We start from the raw sequence: 16,473 nt of genomic DNA on the forward strand, positions 1-16,473 counted from the left end.
CAAGCACATGGGAGGAGTACGCGTGCAAGGACCTGTGGGTTCCAAGTTCGAAGTGGCCGATTGGAAACGCGAAGTCGACACTCTGGAGCGGCTCCAGCATGTAAGTATATGCGACATCCTCTCAATGATATGTCTTTGCTTACTCCTCGGACAAATCAAACTAATCGTGCTCGACTAGGATCACATTATCCGAGTGCGCATGTCATTCATGTCACCGCGCCCAGAGATCTCCCTCGAGTTTATGCACGGAGGCAGCCTCTACGACCAGCACAAGGCTAGCCCCTTTACCTTCGAGGAGTGCTGCGAAATTCTCCGCCAGTGCTTGACGGCCTTGGTGTACCTCCATGGTCGGACCCCTCCAGTCGCCCACCGCGATCTCAAACCCGCCAATATCTTGGTCCAATCCCGCCGCCCACTGTACGTCAAGCTGGGCGATTTCGGCGCCGCAAAGGCTGGGGCTTTTGCAACGCGTCTCGGCACTTATGCATGGGCTGCCCCTGAGATGCAGCCGGATGCGCCGCAGCGACCGTATACCGAACGTGTGGACTTTTTTTCACTGGGTGCCACGGTTCTCGACCTTGGCTACGGGCGACCGCGCAACAAGTACGGAAAAGGATTGAGCTAGTGCAAGGAGGTCGACAAAAGGTCGAGATCTATACCCAAGGACGGTTTGCTTCTGATTCTGTGGGACATGATGATATTCGACGCCAACAATCGACTCTCGGCCAAGGACAGTTTGGACCGGGCCAATATCCTGTGCGAATGGGTGAAGAGGCAGCCCAACTCGATCAGGAGGGGCAGACCAGGGGTGCGAGGGCGAGATGAAGGGCAGCAGCGGTTGCCACCCCCGCCTATCGCTGGGGGTGCCGGGATGCACATAGCACCGCCGCGGGGCGCTGCGGCCCAGGCTGCCCCAGCGAACGCTCCTGTTGCGCGTGCAGCCGTGCAACCACCAGCCCAATTGCCGGGCCTTCAGTAAGTTCCCTCGGCCTCATTTTTGACTCGGTCGTGCCGACCATGTCGTAATGACACGGGGTCACTAACTGGCATCTTCAAGAAACCCGGCCCCTACAGCCGATCTCAGCCGGCCGGGCATCGCCATGGTGGCTATCCGGGGCCAAACCGTTACAATGCGCCGGGCGGATAACCGATTTGACGCCCGTGAGATACTTGTCGCCTCCGGTGTCCCAGACAGCGAGAAAGCTCGCCTTGCTGGCCTACTGAGAAAGGAGGGAGTTCGGTTTGGGGACGGCCCGGTGTGTGTGTCCCTTCGGCACGCCGAGCTCCTGACAAACGCGACCAAACTCAAAACCGAAATGGCCCCTTTACTCGCCGTGGCCCAAGGACTTAACCTTCCGGAGGACGGACCGATCAACCCAGACAGAGACCGTCCGCTCCCTTCTGTCGAAGGACCTCCCGCCCGGGCAGCTCCGTCCATCACCCTAGGGCCGCCGCTTGAGGGCATATTCCAAACCATCCTCTATCGCCGCAACGCGATCGCATATATCCCTTCGCAAAGATTCGTCAACCTACGACAGCTCGGTATCGCCTACGGCCTGCACCACGAATCCGCGTTGAGATGGATCAAACGGCACAAAGTCGAATGCCAACAAATCACCGCCGTCAGAACGGGTTTCCGGGGCACCTACGTTCACTATGCCGCTGCCCAGGCATACTGTGCTGCTCTGGGGGTTCGAAACTGCGAGATATTGGACCGGCTGATTGCTATGGCTGCTGCAAGTGAGCGCGAAGCATATCAACCTGCAGTGGCCCAACGTGACGCGGCCCAGCGTGAAGCTGCCCAACGTGAAGCGGCCAGACGTGAAGCGGACCGACGTGAAGCAAGTCAACGCGAAGCCGCCACGCCCAGAACAACTACAGCCACGGGTCCTACCTCGCACCATCTCCTTCCACGGGTTCACGCCTGGCGCAGCAGTCTGTACGAGCCGCCACGCCCGGTGCGAGCGAGAGCAATAGGCGTGGGGGGTATTACAAGTGTGTGGACACGGACTCGGATACGAAGAAGGGGATTTTTGGGTTTTTGTCATAGGAATGTAGAGGATGGACATAATGTACTTTTAGCTTTGGTTATGTTAAGCGTGTTTCGGGTTATCGTAGCCGGCAGTGAGTTCCAATCAAGATCGAGCTCAATAAGTAGGATATGAGTTTCCCCTCCCCCACGCCCTTCTCCCAAAAACAGAAAAAATAACTATCCGGTTTTCTCCAATTTCATGAAAGAACGAAACGGGAACAACAAATAAAGAACAAAACGGAAAAAGAACAAAAAAGTAAAAGAACAAAAAGAAAAAAAGAAGAGAGGAATTAAGAAAAAAAAGACAGTTACAGGTTTTCTTTCGTTTTTCCCCCACCCCAGAAATAGAAGTGAGGTCATTAGCGTTCCCCTTGCTCAAGAAATAGGGTTGAAATTAATTGATAACGTAACTAAACTTTCCTAGTTTGATAAACTCATTAATACTTAATTGGGCTCAGTAATTATCCCATTAGTTGATTACATACCTCTAGAGCTCCTTGTTTATACTCCCAGACTCATAAAATAGTCCCCCTTACCTAAAGTAATATGTAGGTGGGTCGGTGGGTTGTCAAAGAGTGTAAAATGCAACGAGACCACGCATCATGTAATTAGGCAATGTGGAACGTGATGTGTGGTTGTTTTGCCACAACAACCCTGCAGGACACGAGACACATGGTAGTTTATTTTGTTAGCCCAACACTCTCAAGCTGCTGAGCGTTAATTACAGTAATCAGACAGGGGCCAGCAACTTTTGATATCCTGAGATTTATTGTCCTGGTTGTACTCGAATGAGAAAAGTTGGGTTGATGAATTTGGAATACAGCTGTTGATCTCGTTCTCGCTCTATGTACTCTGCTTTTATTCATGCAAAACTTCAAAGCACACATGAAACTGGCGTACTCGAGCACTGGATTCGCAACTTCCATGTCACTGCTACCGAACGCGGCTCCTATCAGTCCGTCCATCAAAGGCACCCCGCAGGCCAGCCCACCGCCGTTGCGAAAAGACAACATGTCTTTGGAGAAATAATCCACCCTCTGTAGAAATGGAAGTATCATCTTAGCGAGTATGATACTTAGTTTTAGAGGTCGACAAAGAGGAACTGCCCCGCAACCCCGCCCGCGATAACCAAGAAGAGCGAGGTGTACTTGTTGGTGAACTTGTAGAGAACTGCCAGGGCAAGCACATAAATAACTGCCGCTGGGCCAACCTGAGCGGTTGCCGTAACGGCCTCACCAAGAGTCTTGTCCTTGACTCTGTCCAAACTGCCTTCGACACTGGCTTTAAGGATCTGCACTGCGATCATGGCGATAACACCAATGACCGAGCCACAGAGACCGTCGAAAAAGCTAGCGAGGAACTGTGGACCGAAGGGAAATTGTCAGCGATGTGCTCAGAGTCGGGGTACGGAGTTCGAGGGCGCAACTAACCTGATTCTGGACCAACTTCTCCAACAGCTCATGTCCAGCAATGGTAAACAGGAAACAAGGGAAAAACATCCCTAGAGTAATGATGACTGCACCTGCGAACGCGTTGCCCAGAGACGCATTTTCCAGATACGCGCCCTGGAAACCGACAAAAGTCGCGAAGATGACGAGCGGCGCCGGCAGGATATTACCGATGGCAATCCCGTCGATGAACACGCTCTGCGGGAGCCACGCGCCCAAGAGGACCGCCTCTACCTGCACGAATGGGATGGCGGTATACGCGCCGCCAAACGACAGCGCGCCGGACACCAGTCCCAGCACGAAGAGGTTGATCAGCGACGGCGTTCGGGCGACGCCAAGGGCGAGCGACACCGGCGATGGTACGCCGCGGAAGACGGCGTAGATTGCATAGCCGACGTATTGCAGGACGAAGAGCACAGCGGCGGGGATCCAGAGGCGGCGCGCGATGAACATGTAGATTATGCCGTACAAGCCGAGGGAGATGAAGCTAAGGGGTTGGTTGAGGTCAGTTAGAGCTTCTAAGAGCGTTGGGATGGGGGATTCGATTTGGAGGTGTGGTTTTGCGGTACTGACATATTTAGGCGAAGTGCGCAGTTGATGGCTGTACAAACGGCCGCGATAACGAGAAACGGGTCGATCTTCTTCGTGCCATGCTTCATCACAGAGTGTTCGGCGATCTTGTGAGTTGCTCTCAACATCTAATTAGAGATTCAAATGTCAGTTTTCGACGACCCAACAACGCGCCAATGCTTCATCAATCAAGAGATTATTCACTAAGTACATACCATTGCTGCGACGATAGGCTGCAGGCCCCGAAAGGAGGCATTGAAGTATATGTTGTCGAAACCAGCTAGCGTGTACACATAACTGGCCAGGAGCATTAACAGAAAACCTGGAAGGATGAATGCCATGCCCGCAATGATACCGCCTATCCTACCCGCAGACAAGCAGCCGAAAAACATGCACAACTCGGCGGCCTCCGGGCCCGGAAGGATCTGGTAAACAGAAAAAACGCGCTGGAAGCGAGGGAGGCTGATCCACTTGTCCTTGGTCACAAGTTTGTCTTTGATCAAGGCGATCTGCGCAACAGGGCCGCCCCAGGCGAAGAGACCAAAGTTGTAGAAGAAGAACCAGAACAGCTTCAGGTACGATAGCTGGGGGACGTTCGAGTTATCGTGCAGCCCTTGGTCGTCATCTTCGGATGGGGCATCAGTGGCGGCCTCCTTGGTCTCGGGCTGGACTGGGGAACTCTTTTGAGACTCCTCGTCCCGTTTCTCACCGTGCGACACGGCCATGGTCGGTTCTGGTGTTGTCGGTTGAGTGGTCATTGGGGCAGAAAGCCTGCAGTGGAGGAGTTGGCGGCTGTTTGGCGGTCTGTCGCGCTCCTTTGTCTTTGAGATAGAGCCAATGGTCCATCACTGCTGCCAGTGTCTCGCATACACTGGTTTTATACAAGTCGATTTCAACTTTCCATCAGCCCTCCTCAGGGATGCAGAAGAGACGATGGACGGACTACAGAGTCCTGATTGGTCAATTGACAGCGACGCAGCTCCTGGTGTAAGTGGCGCGGCCTAATTTACTGTTGGCGCACTCAAAAGAGGACCAGAGGACGGACAGCTCAACAATGATTGGTTGTCAAAATCCAAAGCTGTGGTTCCCCGAGACCAACCGCCAATGAAACCTCGCCTGTCCGTCCCTGAGGACCTTGTTCGTCAGGCTTGTGATGACGAGGTAGGGATGTAGCCCCCACGTTGGCGAAGTCATCCCTCACCGATTTCCGAGAGGAAAGCTCGGTGCAGGCCACTTATCGCCGAATATCAGATGCCTTCGGATGCACTGACTGACTTGGAGAGTTGAGCGAGTGGACCACAAGCACGTGTAATGCTAAAACGGACTAGTCGCGGAATGCGCCGAGAAAAGGAAGTTGACGTTATAGCACTGGATGAATGGGGTGGCGCCGTCTTCGGTCGAAGTTCGAACGGCAAATTTGTTGCTCGAAGATACTAATTCACACGCCCATCCTGTACCGCCAAGCACCGGTACCTATCCAGACGACAGGAGGAAGTTCATCCACACATACCATCGAGAGCTTCCCAAATAACTTTCTTTTTCACGGCACAAGCACCCTTCCCCGTCGAGCTGCAGCCGGTTTCCAATGCTCGAGCAACGTAATCCATTTTCTCTTCGGATGTTGCATACCGCATGAGCATCTCATACGCCTTTCCGCACTCAACGTCTCCTTCACCATGTACGGTACCCTGAGGGGGGTCAACTGAGCTTGGAAGGGCCGAGACCTGCGTGATATCCGCAGTCGGATTCTCGGCGAGAAGTGAGAGAAGTTTGCATGGCTTGACCTCTCCGCCGAGAGAGGCGCAACCCTCTGGCTGTGACTGCGCAGCAGCAGGAGGCTCACCCGTTGCGGGTGCCGGGCAGGTGGCCATTTCTGCATCCGAGCCTGAACTTGTAAAGGGCCTAGGCGTAACGGCCGGCTCGCTGGTGCTGGATGGGGTGTCTGCACTCTCTGGTGTATTCTCGACCACTCGCATCTCCCTCTTTCTGCCGTTTTTGCGCGACGGGCCCGGCTTCTCCCCTTCCATAGTCGACCTCTTGTGGCCGGCTACAAGCGTCGCACAGAGCCGGGCCTTCTGCTCCACTTCTCGCCTTCGAGTACAACCTGTCTCTTCAGGCATTCCCCCGTGCTCGCGCTTCGCCCACACATCAATGTCTTCATCGGCGAAGCCGGCTAGCCGCAGGAGTTCCCAAAGTCGGCCGTTCTCTGAGACAACTTTTCTAGCGGCCAATTGTACCTCTGTCGTCGCGTTTATCCCCTGGACTCGCGCTTCTGCGAGCCTTCGTTCTAGATCTGCCACATACTCTTTCTGGCGCGCTCGGTAGCGACGCTTGTTCTCAGTCAATCGGGATGTTCGCGTGGCATCGGACATTTGGCTTTGTCGCTGCAATTAGACATCGCGTTAGCTGTACTCACGTAATTCCGGGTTTGCTGTGAAAACCCCCTGGGTCCCAGCGTTGTCGGAAGTAGAAACTCTGGGACTTACCATTCTCTTAGGTTTACGGTGAAACTCGCCTCCATCGTGGTCGGGGGTTGTCCTGTCAGCAGGTGGCGAGGGCGCCATAATTAGGCCAGCTCGTTGCCGAGAAGTGACGGCGCGAAGGAGATCATCTTTAAACGGGCTCATGATTCGCTCCACTTTTAGTGTTAGCGCAGAGGCCCGAGATGAGCTCTGTTTGCGCGGCATCACGTGACGAGCAGCGTAATGAGTCGGGGAATTGTATTTCAAAAGTTCAAATAATCTTCTCTTCATCATAGCTCACCATTAGCTTTCCTGCCATGGCATTTGGTCAACCTTCTGACGAAGACCGCTGTATTGATGACCGGACCTCTCTGCTCCATAGTACGGCCGAACCTGAACCTCCAGACCGAGTGCCTGTTCGCATTTCTCGCCGACTCTATGTGTCGCACTTCTTGTCAACATGGAACTCTCGCGTCTTCGAGTTCGGTGCGGTGCTATACCTAGCAACGGTCTTCCCTAAGACGCTGCTCCCAATGTCTATCTACGCACTGACACGCGCACTTTCCGCCATCGTCTTTGCCCCTGCTGTTGGACAGTATGTCGATTCGGGCGACCGTCTTCAGGTCGTCCGGGCCTCCATTGGCGAGTCCTCGGGACTCTCTTCATATGTTCTCCTTAACACTCTCCAGTCTTCCAGCGCCTTGTTGTAGCGATATCATGCGTGATATTCTACATCCTCGCCCTTGGGCTGCCGCTCAGACGCGGCACAGAAACCGGCATGCTCGTGCTCCTGTCCTTCCTGGCCTGCATCGAGAAGCTCTGCTCCATCATGAATCTAATATCTGTTGAGAGGGACTGGGTATGTTGATCCCGAACAGTCGCCAAAGAATCGTAACTTATAGGATTGGTAGGTCGTCGTCGTAGCGAATAAGAAACATACGGCACTACTGATCCTGAACGCACAAATGCAGCGCATCGACTTGCTCTGCAAACTCTCCGGGCCCCTTTTCATTGCCTTGATGGCCGGCTTCTCGACTAAAGTGGCTATCATGGCTAATTTGGCTATGAATGTCACCTCCAGTATCTTCGAGTACTCCGCCATAGCTCGGGTTTACTACGAGGTTCCAGAACTTCAGGAAGCCAAACAAAGACCACAGCCAGATCTTACGGGTGCCGTGTCAGCTCAACAATCAGAAAGTCGATCTGCACGAAATTGGAGACGCGTCCGTGGCGCGTTTACCAAGTCTGCTAGGGATTTCAACTTCTACTTCCGCCACCGCGCGTTTCTCCCATCCCTCGCTGGGGCCCTGCTCTAATACCTCACGGTGCTGAGTTTTGCAGGGCAGATGGTGACGTACCTGCTCTCGGCCGGTTATACCGCTACCCAAGTCGGTATTGTGAGTACGCTCAGTGTAACCTTTGAAGTGCTGGCGACATGGGTAGCACCCTGGCTCATAGGAAAAATCGGACCGGCGAGGGCAGGCCTCTGGCTAAGCAGCTGGCAAGTCACTACGCTAGTTGCAGGGTCCGTCGTATTCTGGATCTTCGATCAAAGTCCCGTCGTCTCAGCCGGTGGTCTCGTAGGTGGGACCATACTCAGCCGTCTAGGACTATGAGGTTTTGAGCTTTGTGTACAGATCATCGTCCAAGAGGTGAGAACCAGGTCAACTTCTGAGGCGGAGTAATTTTCACGACTAACTGTCTGCTTCGGATGTTGAGGCTGAGAGCCGTGGTGCATTTTCCTCAGTTGAGGCGGCCTGGCAGAAAGCCTTCGAGCTTCTATCCTTCGCGTCGACTATTAGCTTCTCCCAGCCCGAACAGTTCAAGTGGCCCTCACTTATATCGGTTGTGGCTGTGGCTTCGGCATGGGCCTCGTACACTCTCTTTGTCTATCTTCGCAGAGGACACTTGCTTCATCTAGATGGACTGATGAGCGTGTTAGGTAGCGGCAAGGGAAAACAGAGGGAAAGAGAGAGGTTTATCCGTCGAATCATATCGGAAACTGACACATAGTGGAGTTCGGAGAGAAGCCTTGGATTTCCGCAGATAAAATCTCGATCTGGAGCCTTTTGGCCGGAAGGCATCACCGAGGATCTCGTGGACGTTACGCTTGGCTAGCCCCCTGTTTCCGCTTCGAGTCTAACAAATTAGTATCCCCTGGCTAGGTAGGTCAGATAGGTAGTCAAATAGTATGGGATGCAACGAGACCACGAGCAACCTGTGGAATGTTCAACGTGATGTCTGTTGTGTCGCTAACTGCGAGGGGCGCGGTACATGTTCGTTTAGTCCATTAATTAGCTCGTCAACTACCAAGACTTATAGTTCCTCGGGAATTATTGACCCATCTGTCTTTCAAGGAACGGGATCTTGTTCATGTAATTATTTGGGAAACCGCCGCTGATCCCGTTGTCGCCCTACGATTAGTCCTCACAACTTCAGGGCGAAGCAACCCCAGCATCTCCCCTCACGCAAGTGGCAATTTTATTTCGCTAAAAAAAGCCCTAACTTGGTGTACTCCACTCGAGCTAACAAAAATATCCGGATCCGGGCCGCTCACGGTACTTCAGCCGAAGGAAATACCCTTCCAGCTCTTACTTGAGCTGCACGTTTGAGGGAACCCCTCTTTAGTCGGATGGATGGCCAGGCTCAGAGCGGGAGCCAGGCCAGAGCGAAGGTCCTATTCCCTCCCAAAGTCCTAGGCTGCCAAGGACCAGCGACCCAAGGAACGAGGGATGCGGGAGAGTACCTAGATTACCAAGGCACCCTGGGGGCCATACCAATGAGATATCCGACATCACAAAACTGCTGCAGCCTATACGGCTGGGCAGTGCCGGATTTGGAATGACGTAGGACAAACACACTCATTCAAATTGCGCGGTACTGTGGCGCTTTGCCGCGACCTGGAAAGTTGACGCTTCAACTTTGGAAGTTCAAGCTCGACGCGATTACTCCAGCCAATTTGACGGCTGCCACCCAGCATGACAATTCTGCCTTTTCCACTATGGTGCATTCTCCTCTTATCAGGCTGCATCGTGTTTTACCGACTAGGCCGACGACAGTTGAATTCGAGGAACGCCCTTAAATTGCCCCCGGGCCCCAAACCACTTCCCCTCTTTGGAAACATTCGAGACTTTCCACCAGATGGCACGGTGGAATACCAGCATTGGTTGACGCACAAAGACCAGTATGGCGACATCTCATCCGTAACGGTCATAGGCACGACGCTCGTGTTGATTCATAACAAGAAGATGGCGCATGAATTGCTGGAGACAATGGCGAGCAAGACCTCGGGTCGGCCAACCATGGTTATGGCCAACAAACTCTGTGGTTACGAATCTATTGTCGTCTGTCAGGGTTACACCCCCAAGTTTCGCCGCTATCGCAAATACTTGCATCAGGAGCTTGGTACAGCCGTGTCTGCGGCCCGGTTCCGCGACGCGCAGGAGATTGAAGTAGGGCGTCAGCTCGTGCGGACGCTGAACGAGCCTGCAAGATGGCTGGGCCATTGTAAAACGTATGATTCTCCCCTTTCCATTTCAAGTCTTGTAGGGCTCTTGAGGACTGACAACGATAGGGACCTACTTCCAGTGCCGCCGCAGCAACCGTCTTAAAGATGGCCTATGGATACACAATCGAGCCGCACCAACCCGACAAGTTGGTCAACTCGATCGAGAAGATGATGACAGAGTTCTCCCGAGCCGCCATCCCCATGGGATGGGCCGTCGACATCATTCCGGCACTCCAGTATCTCCCCGAAAGCTTTCCTGGAGCGGGATTCAAGAAGACAGCTTCGGAATGGCGCAAGTCCATCATGGCATCGGCATACACGCCCTACCGCTTTGTTCAACGCCAAATGGCCGCCTTAACACACCAACCTTCGTACGTGTCCAAGCTAATCGAACAGCTCAAGGAAGAAGGCAACGGCAACAAACCCCGCACCGAGGATGAAGAAGCTATAATCTGGACCGCGGCGACTCTCTACGGCGCTGCGGCGGATACCACGACCATTTCTCTGACCGCCTTCACCCTGGCCATGATCAAATTCGACCATGTCCAGCGTAAAGCTCAAGAGGAACTCGACCGTGTCGTGGGGACCGATCGTCTGCCCACTTTTGAGGACCGTCCAAACCTGCCCTACATCAACGCCTTGGTGAAAGAAGTCACCAGATGGTGGCCAATTACCCCCATGGGCTTCTCCCACACGGCAACGGAGGACATTCAATTCGCCGGGTTCCACATCCCCAAGGGCGCCTACCTACTACCGGCGGTCTGGTGGTTCTTGAACGACCCAGAGGTATACCCCAATCCGGAATGTTTTGACCCTGATCGTTTCCTCCCGCCTCGCAGCGAGCTCGATCCGGAGAGTGATGTCTTTGGTTACGGTCGTAGGCGATGCCCTGGCCGTTTCTTTGCGGATTCGGGGCTGTACATCAACATCGCTCAGTCGCTGGCTGTGTTTAAGTTCATGAAGGCGGTCGGAAGGGATGGGAGGGAAATTGACGTGGATGTGAAGCCGAAACCGGGCATCTTGGCATATTTAGGGGAGTTCGGATTTCGGATCGAGCCGCGATCCGAGGAGCATACGGAGTTGATTAAGCAGTTTCAGCAGCGCCATCCGTTTGAGGAGGGCGATGCTGAGCTTCTTGAGGGTATGGAAGCGGTGAAGGTGTAAGGAGTGCACTGCTAATTAACTCAACACGCGTGGCAAGGTGAAGTGCGAATCTCGAGCTCGAGTTCAAGTCCAACTCGAACGAGCATGGGATAACGCGATGTTTGGTTGTATTGTTTTCAATTTACTCAACGGCCAGTGTTGCGAGGGGAGCAAAATAGTCATTATTCTATTTATCACTCCTTAAAGCACCAGATTTGTAGCGGCGAGAGTGGACTCGAGCATCTTACCCACATAAAACATGCTCCGAAACTCTAAATCAGGTGGTTCGATCGTAACCTAGAGTCGAGGGCTTATATGGTGAATTCGGTGACACACATGTCTGGAGCCCAAGATGAAGCTCCCAACGCGTAATCCCGTGACACTACCTAATTCACTCGGAAACTAGGCGGATTTGTCAGATGTACTCCGCTATTGACATTGAAGTGCGCGGCCGTGTGACTCGACTACCCGATCGGGCAACTAAACGTTTGAACCCTGTCAGAGATTCCACCATGGTAAGCTCAACGATCCATCGGCTTCGAGATACCCCGTGCTGGGGCGGATGGTTTGTTGAACGGAATATGCCGTCGAAAAAATTGCAGTAGCATTTGAGCTATCCGGCCGGATCGTGACTTAAAGACCATGAAAAATTTAATGAAACAACCCGATTTGTCAATATGCGGAACTATCCTGAGACGTTCGAACTACGGATTGTGCCGATATATTCCGACGGGGAGCGGAGCTTTGGATGGACCGATGCGACGTTGATAGATGTACTTAAAGTGCCTTCCGCTCACCAAGTAAAGTAGAATAAAAACCATTCTGCTTCACACAACAATCATTACTTCTGCCTCCTCAAATTAATCCACATCTCACACGCCTCACTTTCTCACAATGGCCCCTCTCGTCTGGCTCATTACAGGCTGCTCATCCGGCTTCGGCGAGCAATTCGTGCACTCTGCTCTCGCCCGCGGAGACAAAGTCATCGCAACCGGACGTAATGCCGCGACCAAGTTAAAACACTTCGAAGGAACTGGCGCGGCTATCGTGAACCTCGACGTTGCCCAGCCCGAGGCCGAAGTCAGGAAGATTATCGACGAAGCGGCCAAGATCTACGGCCGTATTGACGTGCTGGTGAACAATGCCGGATACAGCCTATTTGGGGCTGTCGAGGAAAGCAGGTCAATACCTCCCGCCCCATTTAACCGGAAAAGCCTTCTCTATCAGTCTGGAAGGCTCTAGGCTGCTGAGGCTGGCTGATGATTGAGTGCTAACGCCTCATCGACTAGCAACGCGGATTACCAGGGCCTGTTCGCCGTTAATGTCCTTGGTGCCCTTTCCGTCACGCGTGCGGTGCTGCCGTACATGCGTGCTCAGAAATCCGGCACCGTCGTCTTTGTTGGGTCGATGTACGCCTGGTGGACACCCACGATGGTGTCGATATATGGCGCGGCCAAGGCGGCCCTCAAAGGTGAGTAATTCAGGGGTAGCGTCCCACAGCAACTTCATCCCTTTTGGAAACCAGGGAATCAAGAACCTTCGCTTGCTAACCCTGTCCTTAAAAAGCCATTGCCGACGGCCTCGCCACGGAGCTAGCCCCCTTCAACATCCGCACAATCGACTTCGAGCCCGGCTTCTTCCAAACCGCCATCACGGACCTGGCCCATCTCCAGCAATACGCACCCAACGCCCCGCTTCTCGACGCCTACGCAGGCCACCGTGCAGCCATGCTTGAGACAGCGAAATCCCTTACTGGCAACGAGCGTGGGGACGTGAAGAAGGGCGTCGAGTTGATGGTGGATATTATTCGTGGGGAGGGGTGTGCTGCGGGAGGACGGAAAGTACCTGCCAGGCTGCCGATTGGGGGGGACGCGGTGAAGGTGGTGGAGGATACGTGTCGTAATATGTTGAAGGTTATTGAGGCGTGGAGAGAGGATGTGGCAGGGACGACGGATCGGGAGGAGTTTAAGGGTGAGACGGGGTTTGAGGTTGTGGTTACGGTGCCGGATGTTCAGTGGTAGTACCGACCGGTTTAATTGCCCCTCACTCTAATACTGGGCACGGGGTCTGAGGCTCTGGGAAAAGATGGGTTCTGGTTGGTCTCAGTCTAATACATGAATTATGCTACAGAATGTGGTTCTCCTTTTCGACACACTTACGTTGCCTTCTCTTTGATACCGGTGAAGATCTTGCTGAGCTTCTTGTGCAGTCCGTTTTGGCCTCTCACGTATCGAGCCCTACTTGACACGCGATTTCTCATCCTTCCCAAACGAGACTTTAGGCAGCACGGGAGCTGCGAACTTGAACGAGATAGCGTAAGTAACCTCATGGCTATTATTCAGCGCGTCAACACCTGCACCGAACCAGACCGTCCTCCACAACTGTCTCGTATAGGACCGTAACATATTGAGCTGGGGTCCAAACTCATGGCAGAGAAGTGCGTTGGGCCAAGTGTCGAGTACTCCGCCGTGAATAGTTGAAAGCTGGTCCCAAAGGTGCTTGACCAGAGCAGTTGTCTCCCAGGTAGGAGGGGTCCACCCCTTGGAGTCGTATATTCTGCAAATGCGCTCCCATTCCGCTTCTCTACCTTTGGGCATCACATAGTGCGTCTGGTCAAAGGCCGACGGCAGAGAAGGGCGGAACTTGAAGAGAGTGACCCCGGAATGAGTATGCGAAGAAGACCCGGAGCCAGATGTGGAGGATAGGCAGTTCCAAGAGCGCTCTAGTTTGGCCTTGGGGGCACCAGTAGGGATTTGATGGAGGACCTCAGCTTTAAAATCGGCCCAAAGAAAGCATCTTAGAGGGCTAAATCCTGTCCAAATAACCTCTAAGGCTCCTTGGTTAGGTGCCGCCTGATTACGACCTGCTTTGTCCTTACCTCCGATATTTTTTATACTTCCGGATAAGAGCCGCCATACTTAGTCTAAGAGTCCCATACAGACCGGAAACCGGTGGGGCAGGTCTCTGTGAGCGGGGTCCTCTGATCTACTCTCCAAAGAAGAGTTTCACGTTGGCGATATCATCTCGACATCAAAATACCCGTGGCTATTACATGCAGCCTGGGTTCATGACCTTGGTTTTTGTTCTCTCAAAGTCATGCAGAACATGTGTGCACAACACGATGCCACAGCCGGGATCAGATGAGGATTTCTGACCAGGTTGTGTTGCCTAGGGCGAGGGGAGGGGTTGCTGCCGCCCTTGAGTGACCTTGGTTCCACTAGTTGCGGTGGACAGGTTTGGGATGATGGCCCCCCATGACGATTCGGCCATGGAGTGCTACCGCAATGGCCCAGAGGACGTCCTTTATATGACTTTATATGATTGTTGTTGTTTTTGTTTGCCTTTAACATCCAGGGGGGTACCCGCGGAGCGGGTACCTCAGATGCAAGCGGCATATAAAGACACGCTGAGCTAGGTTTAATATACAACGTGTATTTCCCATATTACAGCGTCTCGAGCGCAGAGCGCCTGTCGACAGCGCTATACTGCCTCCATCGCCATTACCCCTGCCTCCCTTGTCGGGCTTATAGGAGGAGATTCACGTCGAGGACTCATAAAATATACCCAAGCGGATGCTTGGCCGCTTATAGCCTAGCTTGGCGCGTCGAGGGCGGTATACTGCCTGATCTAGCAGGGACGTCGTTCTGGTGGGTTCGGCCTAAGCCAGGTAGTTGATGAGGAAATACGATATGGGTCCGACAGCATAGTCGAACTTTCACTTCTAAAAGTCACGTTTCACGTACCATCAAGATGGATATCACACACGACCTGCAGCTCTCGGATGAGAAGCTCAACATGCCGACCGCCATTGCTGCATTCTTCTTCGCAAACCAGATTGCCGATTCTCCACGCAGTCCCATGGCGTCGAGCTCCGTGGAGTTTTGCCTGATCGTCAGAGATACGGCCTTGTCCGACAGTGCGGCCTGTGGAGCGACTGGAGAAAGTTAACACAGCACCCGATATGCAAGCTCCAATTCTTATCCATTGCCAGGACCATCTCTTCGGAGCAACTCCTCGAGAAACTCGCCTCTCCGGCGAACCACTTTGATAGCATTTCGGGATTTTGCGCCGTGTCTGACTGCTTCATCTCCTCTAGGCCAGCCGTCAACGCCATAAAGACTGTTTGTGCTGTCGGACCCATCTATTTGTAGCTGCATGCGTGCCTCTCAAGGTATTTTGAGGCTAGTCGCGGCTTACCCAGACGCTGGGAAGCGGCTAACCAGCTCCCAGATACCCCTCCTAACGAGGCCCACCGCGACCGTGACCGCAACAGCGACAGCGCCTCTGACGAAGCCGAGAGCTCAATTACGCCGTTCTCGAACCACACCCCCCTGCCACCCCAGCGGCCACCCGCTCTTCACAACTAAGTATAACTCCTTCGAAAAGCCCTACATGTGTATTCCGAGCTGTAAGAGTTCGTCGCCTCCCCACACTTTCTCGTTTTGCTTCATTCAAGCGATGCGGAACATGTGTGGGTACACGATGCCACAACCGGAGGAGTGGGGCTCTTGAGCGGGGCCGAAGAACTTGCCGCTTTGGGAAATTTTACTCGGTCAGCCACCTTCGGCCGGGACCCACTTCTCCGGCACCCGACCGACCGACCATAATAGGTAGGTAGGTACCAAACAATTCATGAGGGCAGGCTAGGGCACAGATGTGCAGTGCGCGGACAGGCTTTATTTTTATTTTCTTTAATACCACGAGAACAAAGAAAACTTACGCGAATCACAGAAACCATATGAAAAAATATACTGCTCCTCCGTTATTGTTACCCCAGGGGTCACGCACTCGACTATTCGCTAGCCTTTCTCCAGAGCTAGTAGTATAGAGCTTAGCAGTATTCCCTCTCCAAAACTTTCACTTCATCACGCACTTCTTGATCCAACAACGTGATTTTAGGTATAATCACTACACTACACCTATTTCCACCCTCATGGCCACCCCCCGGGACGTTAAACGCAAACAACAAGAACAACAACAACAACATCCACACCGTCATACCAACGCAGAAAACAACCTCACAAAATGTGCGGTTGGCAATACCACGTCTTTGCCTGTGGCTGCCGGTGCCCCAATGGGGCTCCTCGCGTCGAGTTATGCATGGGGTATAGGGATAGACGGGTGTGCTCGTGGGAATGGTCGATACCTGTGCCAACGGAGCAGTTTTGTGCGGCGCATTCGCAGAAGTGAGGGAGTTAAGGGAAGCCCCCAGTAAACGGTATGGGCAAACAAAAGGGGATCGAAGGGATGGGTCTTGAGGAAGGTTGCAAGTTTGGCGGGGCTTGGGGGAGTTCAAAATCTATCGACACT

At 53.3% G+C, this 16,473-nt stretch overlaps 8 protein-coding genes across 8 annotated transcripts; 5 read left to right on the plus strand and 3 right to left on the minus strand.

Annotated features, from left to right (window-relative positions):
- Positions 1 to 7: 7 nt before the first annotated feature.
- C8A04DRAFT_33158 (kinase-like domain-containing protein) lies at positions 8 to 625 on the plus strand (the record flags this gene model as incomplete). Its single annotated transcript, XM_062782348.1, has 2 exons — positions 8 to 100; positions 179 to 625. The coding sequence occupies 2 exons, from the start codon at positions 8 to 10 to the stop codon at positions 623 to 625; spliced, it is 540 nt and encodes a 179-aa protein (XP_062632739.1).
- A 69-nt stretch (positions 626 to 694) lies between these two features.
- Positions 695 to 1,977, plus strand: C8A04DRAFT_33159 (uncharacterized protein; the record flags this gene model as incomplete). The annotated part of the gene is made up of 3 exons (XM_062782349.1): positions 695 to 975; positions 1,058 to 1,677; positions 1,742 to 1,977. The coding sequence occupies 3 exons, from the start codon at positions 695 to 697 to the stop codon at positions 1,975 to 1,977; spliced, it is 1,137 nt and encodes a 378-aa protein (XP_062632740.1).
- A 1,136-nt stretch (positions 1,978 to 3,113) lies between these two features.
- C8A04DRAFT_15924 (chromate transporter-domain-containing protein) lies at positions 3,114 to 4,808 on the minus strand (the record flags this gene model as incomplete). Its single annotated transcript, XM_062778664.1, has 4 exons — positions 3,114 to 3,392; positions 3,463 to 3,967; positions 4,054 to 4,178; positions 4,266 to 4,808. 4 exons carry the CDS (start codon positions 4,806 to 4,808, stop codon positions 3,114 to 3,116), a joined length of 1,452 nt encoding a protein of 483 aa, XP_062632741.1.
- Positions 4,809 to 5,546: 738 nt separating this feature from the next.
- Positions 5,547 to 6,614, minus strand: C8A04DRAFT_40785 (uncharacterized protein; the record flags this gene model as incomplete). Its single annotated transcript, XM_062785067.1, has 2 exons — positions 5,547 to 6,434; positions 6,537 to 6,614. The coding sequence occupies 2 exons, from the start codon at positions 6,612 to 6,614 to the stop codon at positions 5,547 to 5,549; spliced, it is 966 nt and encodes a 321-aa protein (XP_062632742.1).
- Positions 6,615 to 6,829: 215 nt separating this feature from the next.
- Positions 6,830 to 9,424, plus strand: C8A04DRAFT_40786 (Ferroporti-1; the record flags this gene model as incomplete). Its single annotated transcript, XM_062785068.1, has 8 exons — positions 6,830 to 6,893; positions 6,924 to 7,154; positions 7,202 to 7,371; positions 7,424 to 7,794; positions 7,846 to 8,096; positions 8,130 to 8,164; positions 8,232 to 8,488; positions 9,421 to 9,424. The coding sequence occupies 8 exons, from the start codon at positions 6,830 to 6,832 to the stop codon at positions 9,422 to 9,424; spliced, it is 1,383 nt and encodes a 460-aa protein (XP_062632743.1).
- Positions 9,425 to 9,490: 66 nt separating this feature from the next.
- On the plus strand, positions 9,491 to 11,184 carry C8A04DRAFT_15923 (cytochrome P450; the record flags this gene model as incomplete). Its single annotated transcript, XM_062778663.1, has 2 exons — positions 9,491 to 10,026; positions 10,101 to 11,184. 2 exons carry the CDS (start codon positions 9,491 to 9,493, stop codon positions 11,182 to 11,184), a joined length of 1,620 nt encoding a protein of 539 aa, XP_062632744.1.
- An 873-nt stretch (positions 11,185 to 12,057) lies between these two features.
- C8A04DRAFT_33163 (uncharacterized protein) lies at positions 12,058 to 13,184 on the plus strand (the record flags this gene model as incomplete). Its single annotated transcript, XM_062782350.1, has 3 exons — positions 12,058 to 12,344; positions 12,453 to 12,634; positions 12,730 to 13,184. 3 exons carry the CDS (start codon positions 12,058 to 12,060, stop codon positions 13,182 to 13,184), a joined length of 924 nt encoding a protein of 307 aa, XP_062632745.1.
- Positions 13,185 to 13,400: 216 nt separating this feature from the next.
- C8A04DRAFT_15930 (uncharacterized protein) lies at positions 13,401 to 13,760 on the minus strand (the record flags this gene model as incomplete). Its single annotated transcript, XM_062778667.1, has 1 exon — positions 13,401 to 13,760. The coding sequence occupies one exon, from the start codon at positions 13,758 to 13,760 to the stop codon at positions 13,401 to 13,403; it is 360 nt and encodes a 119-aa protein (XP_062632746.1).
- Positions 13,761 to 16,473: the final 2,713 nt, after the last annotated feature.

The sequence above is a fragment of the Dichotomopilus funicola genome, assembly GCF_033296635.1.
Source record: "Dichotomopilus funicola strain CBS 141.50 unplaced genomic scaffold C8A04scaffold_114, whole genome shotgun sequence".
NCBI lineage: Eukaryota > Fungi > Ascomycota > Sordariomycetes > Sordariales > Chaetomiaceae > Dichotomopilus > Dichotomopilus funicola.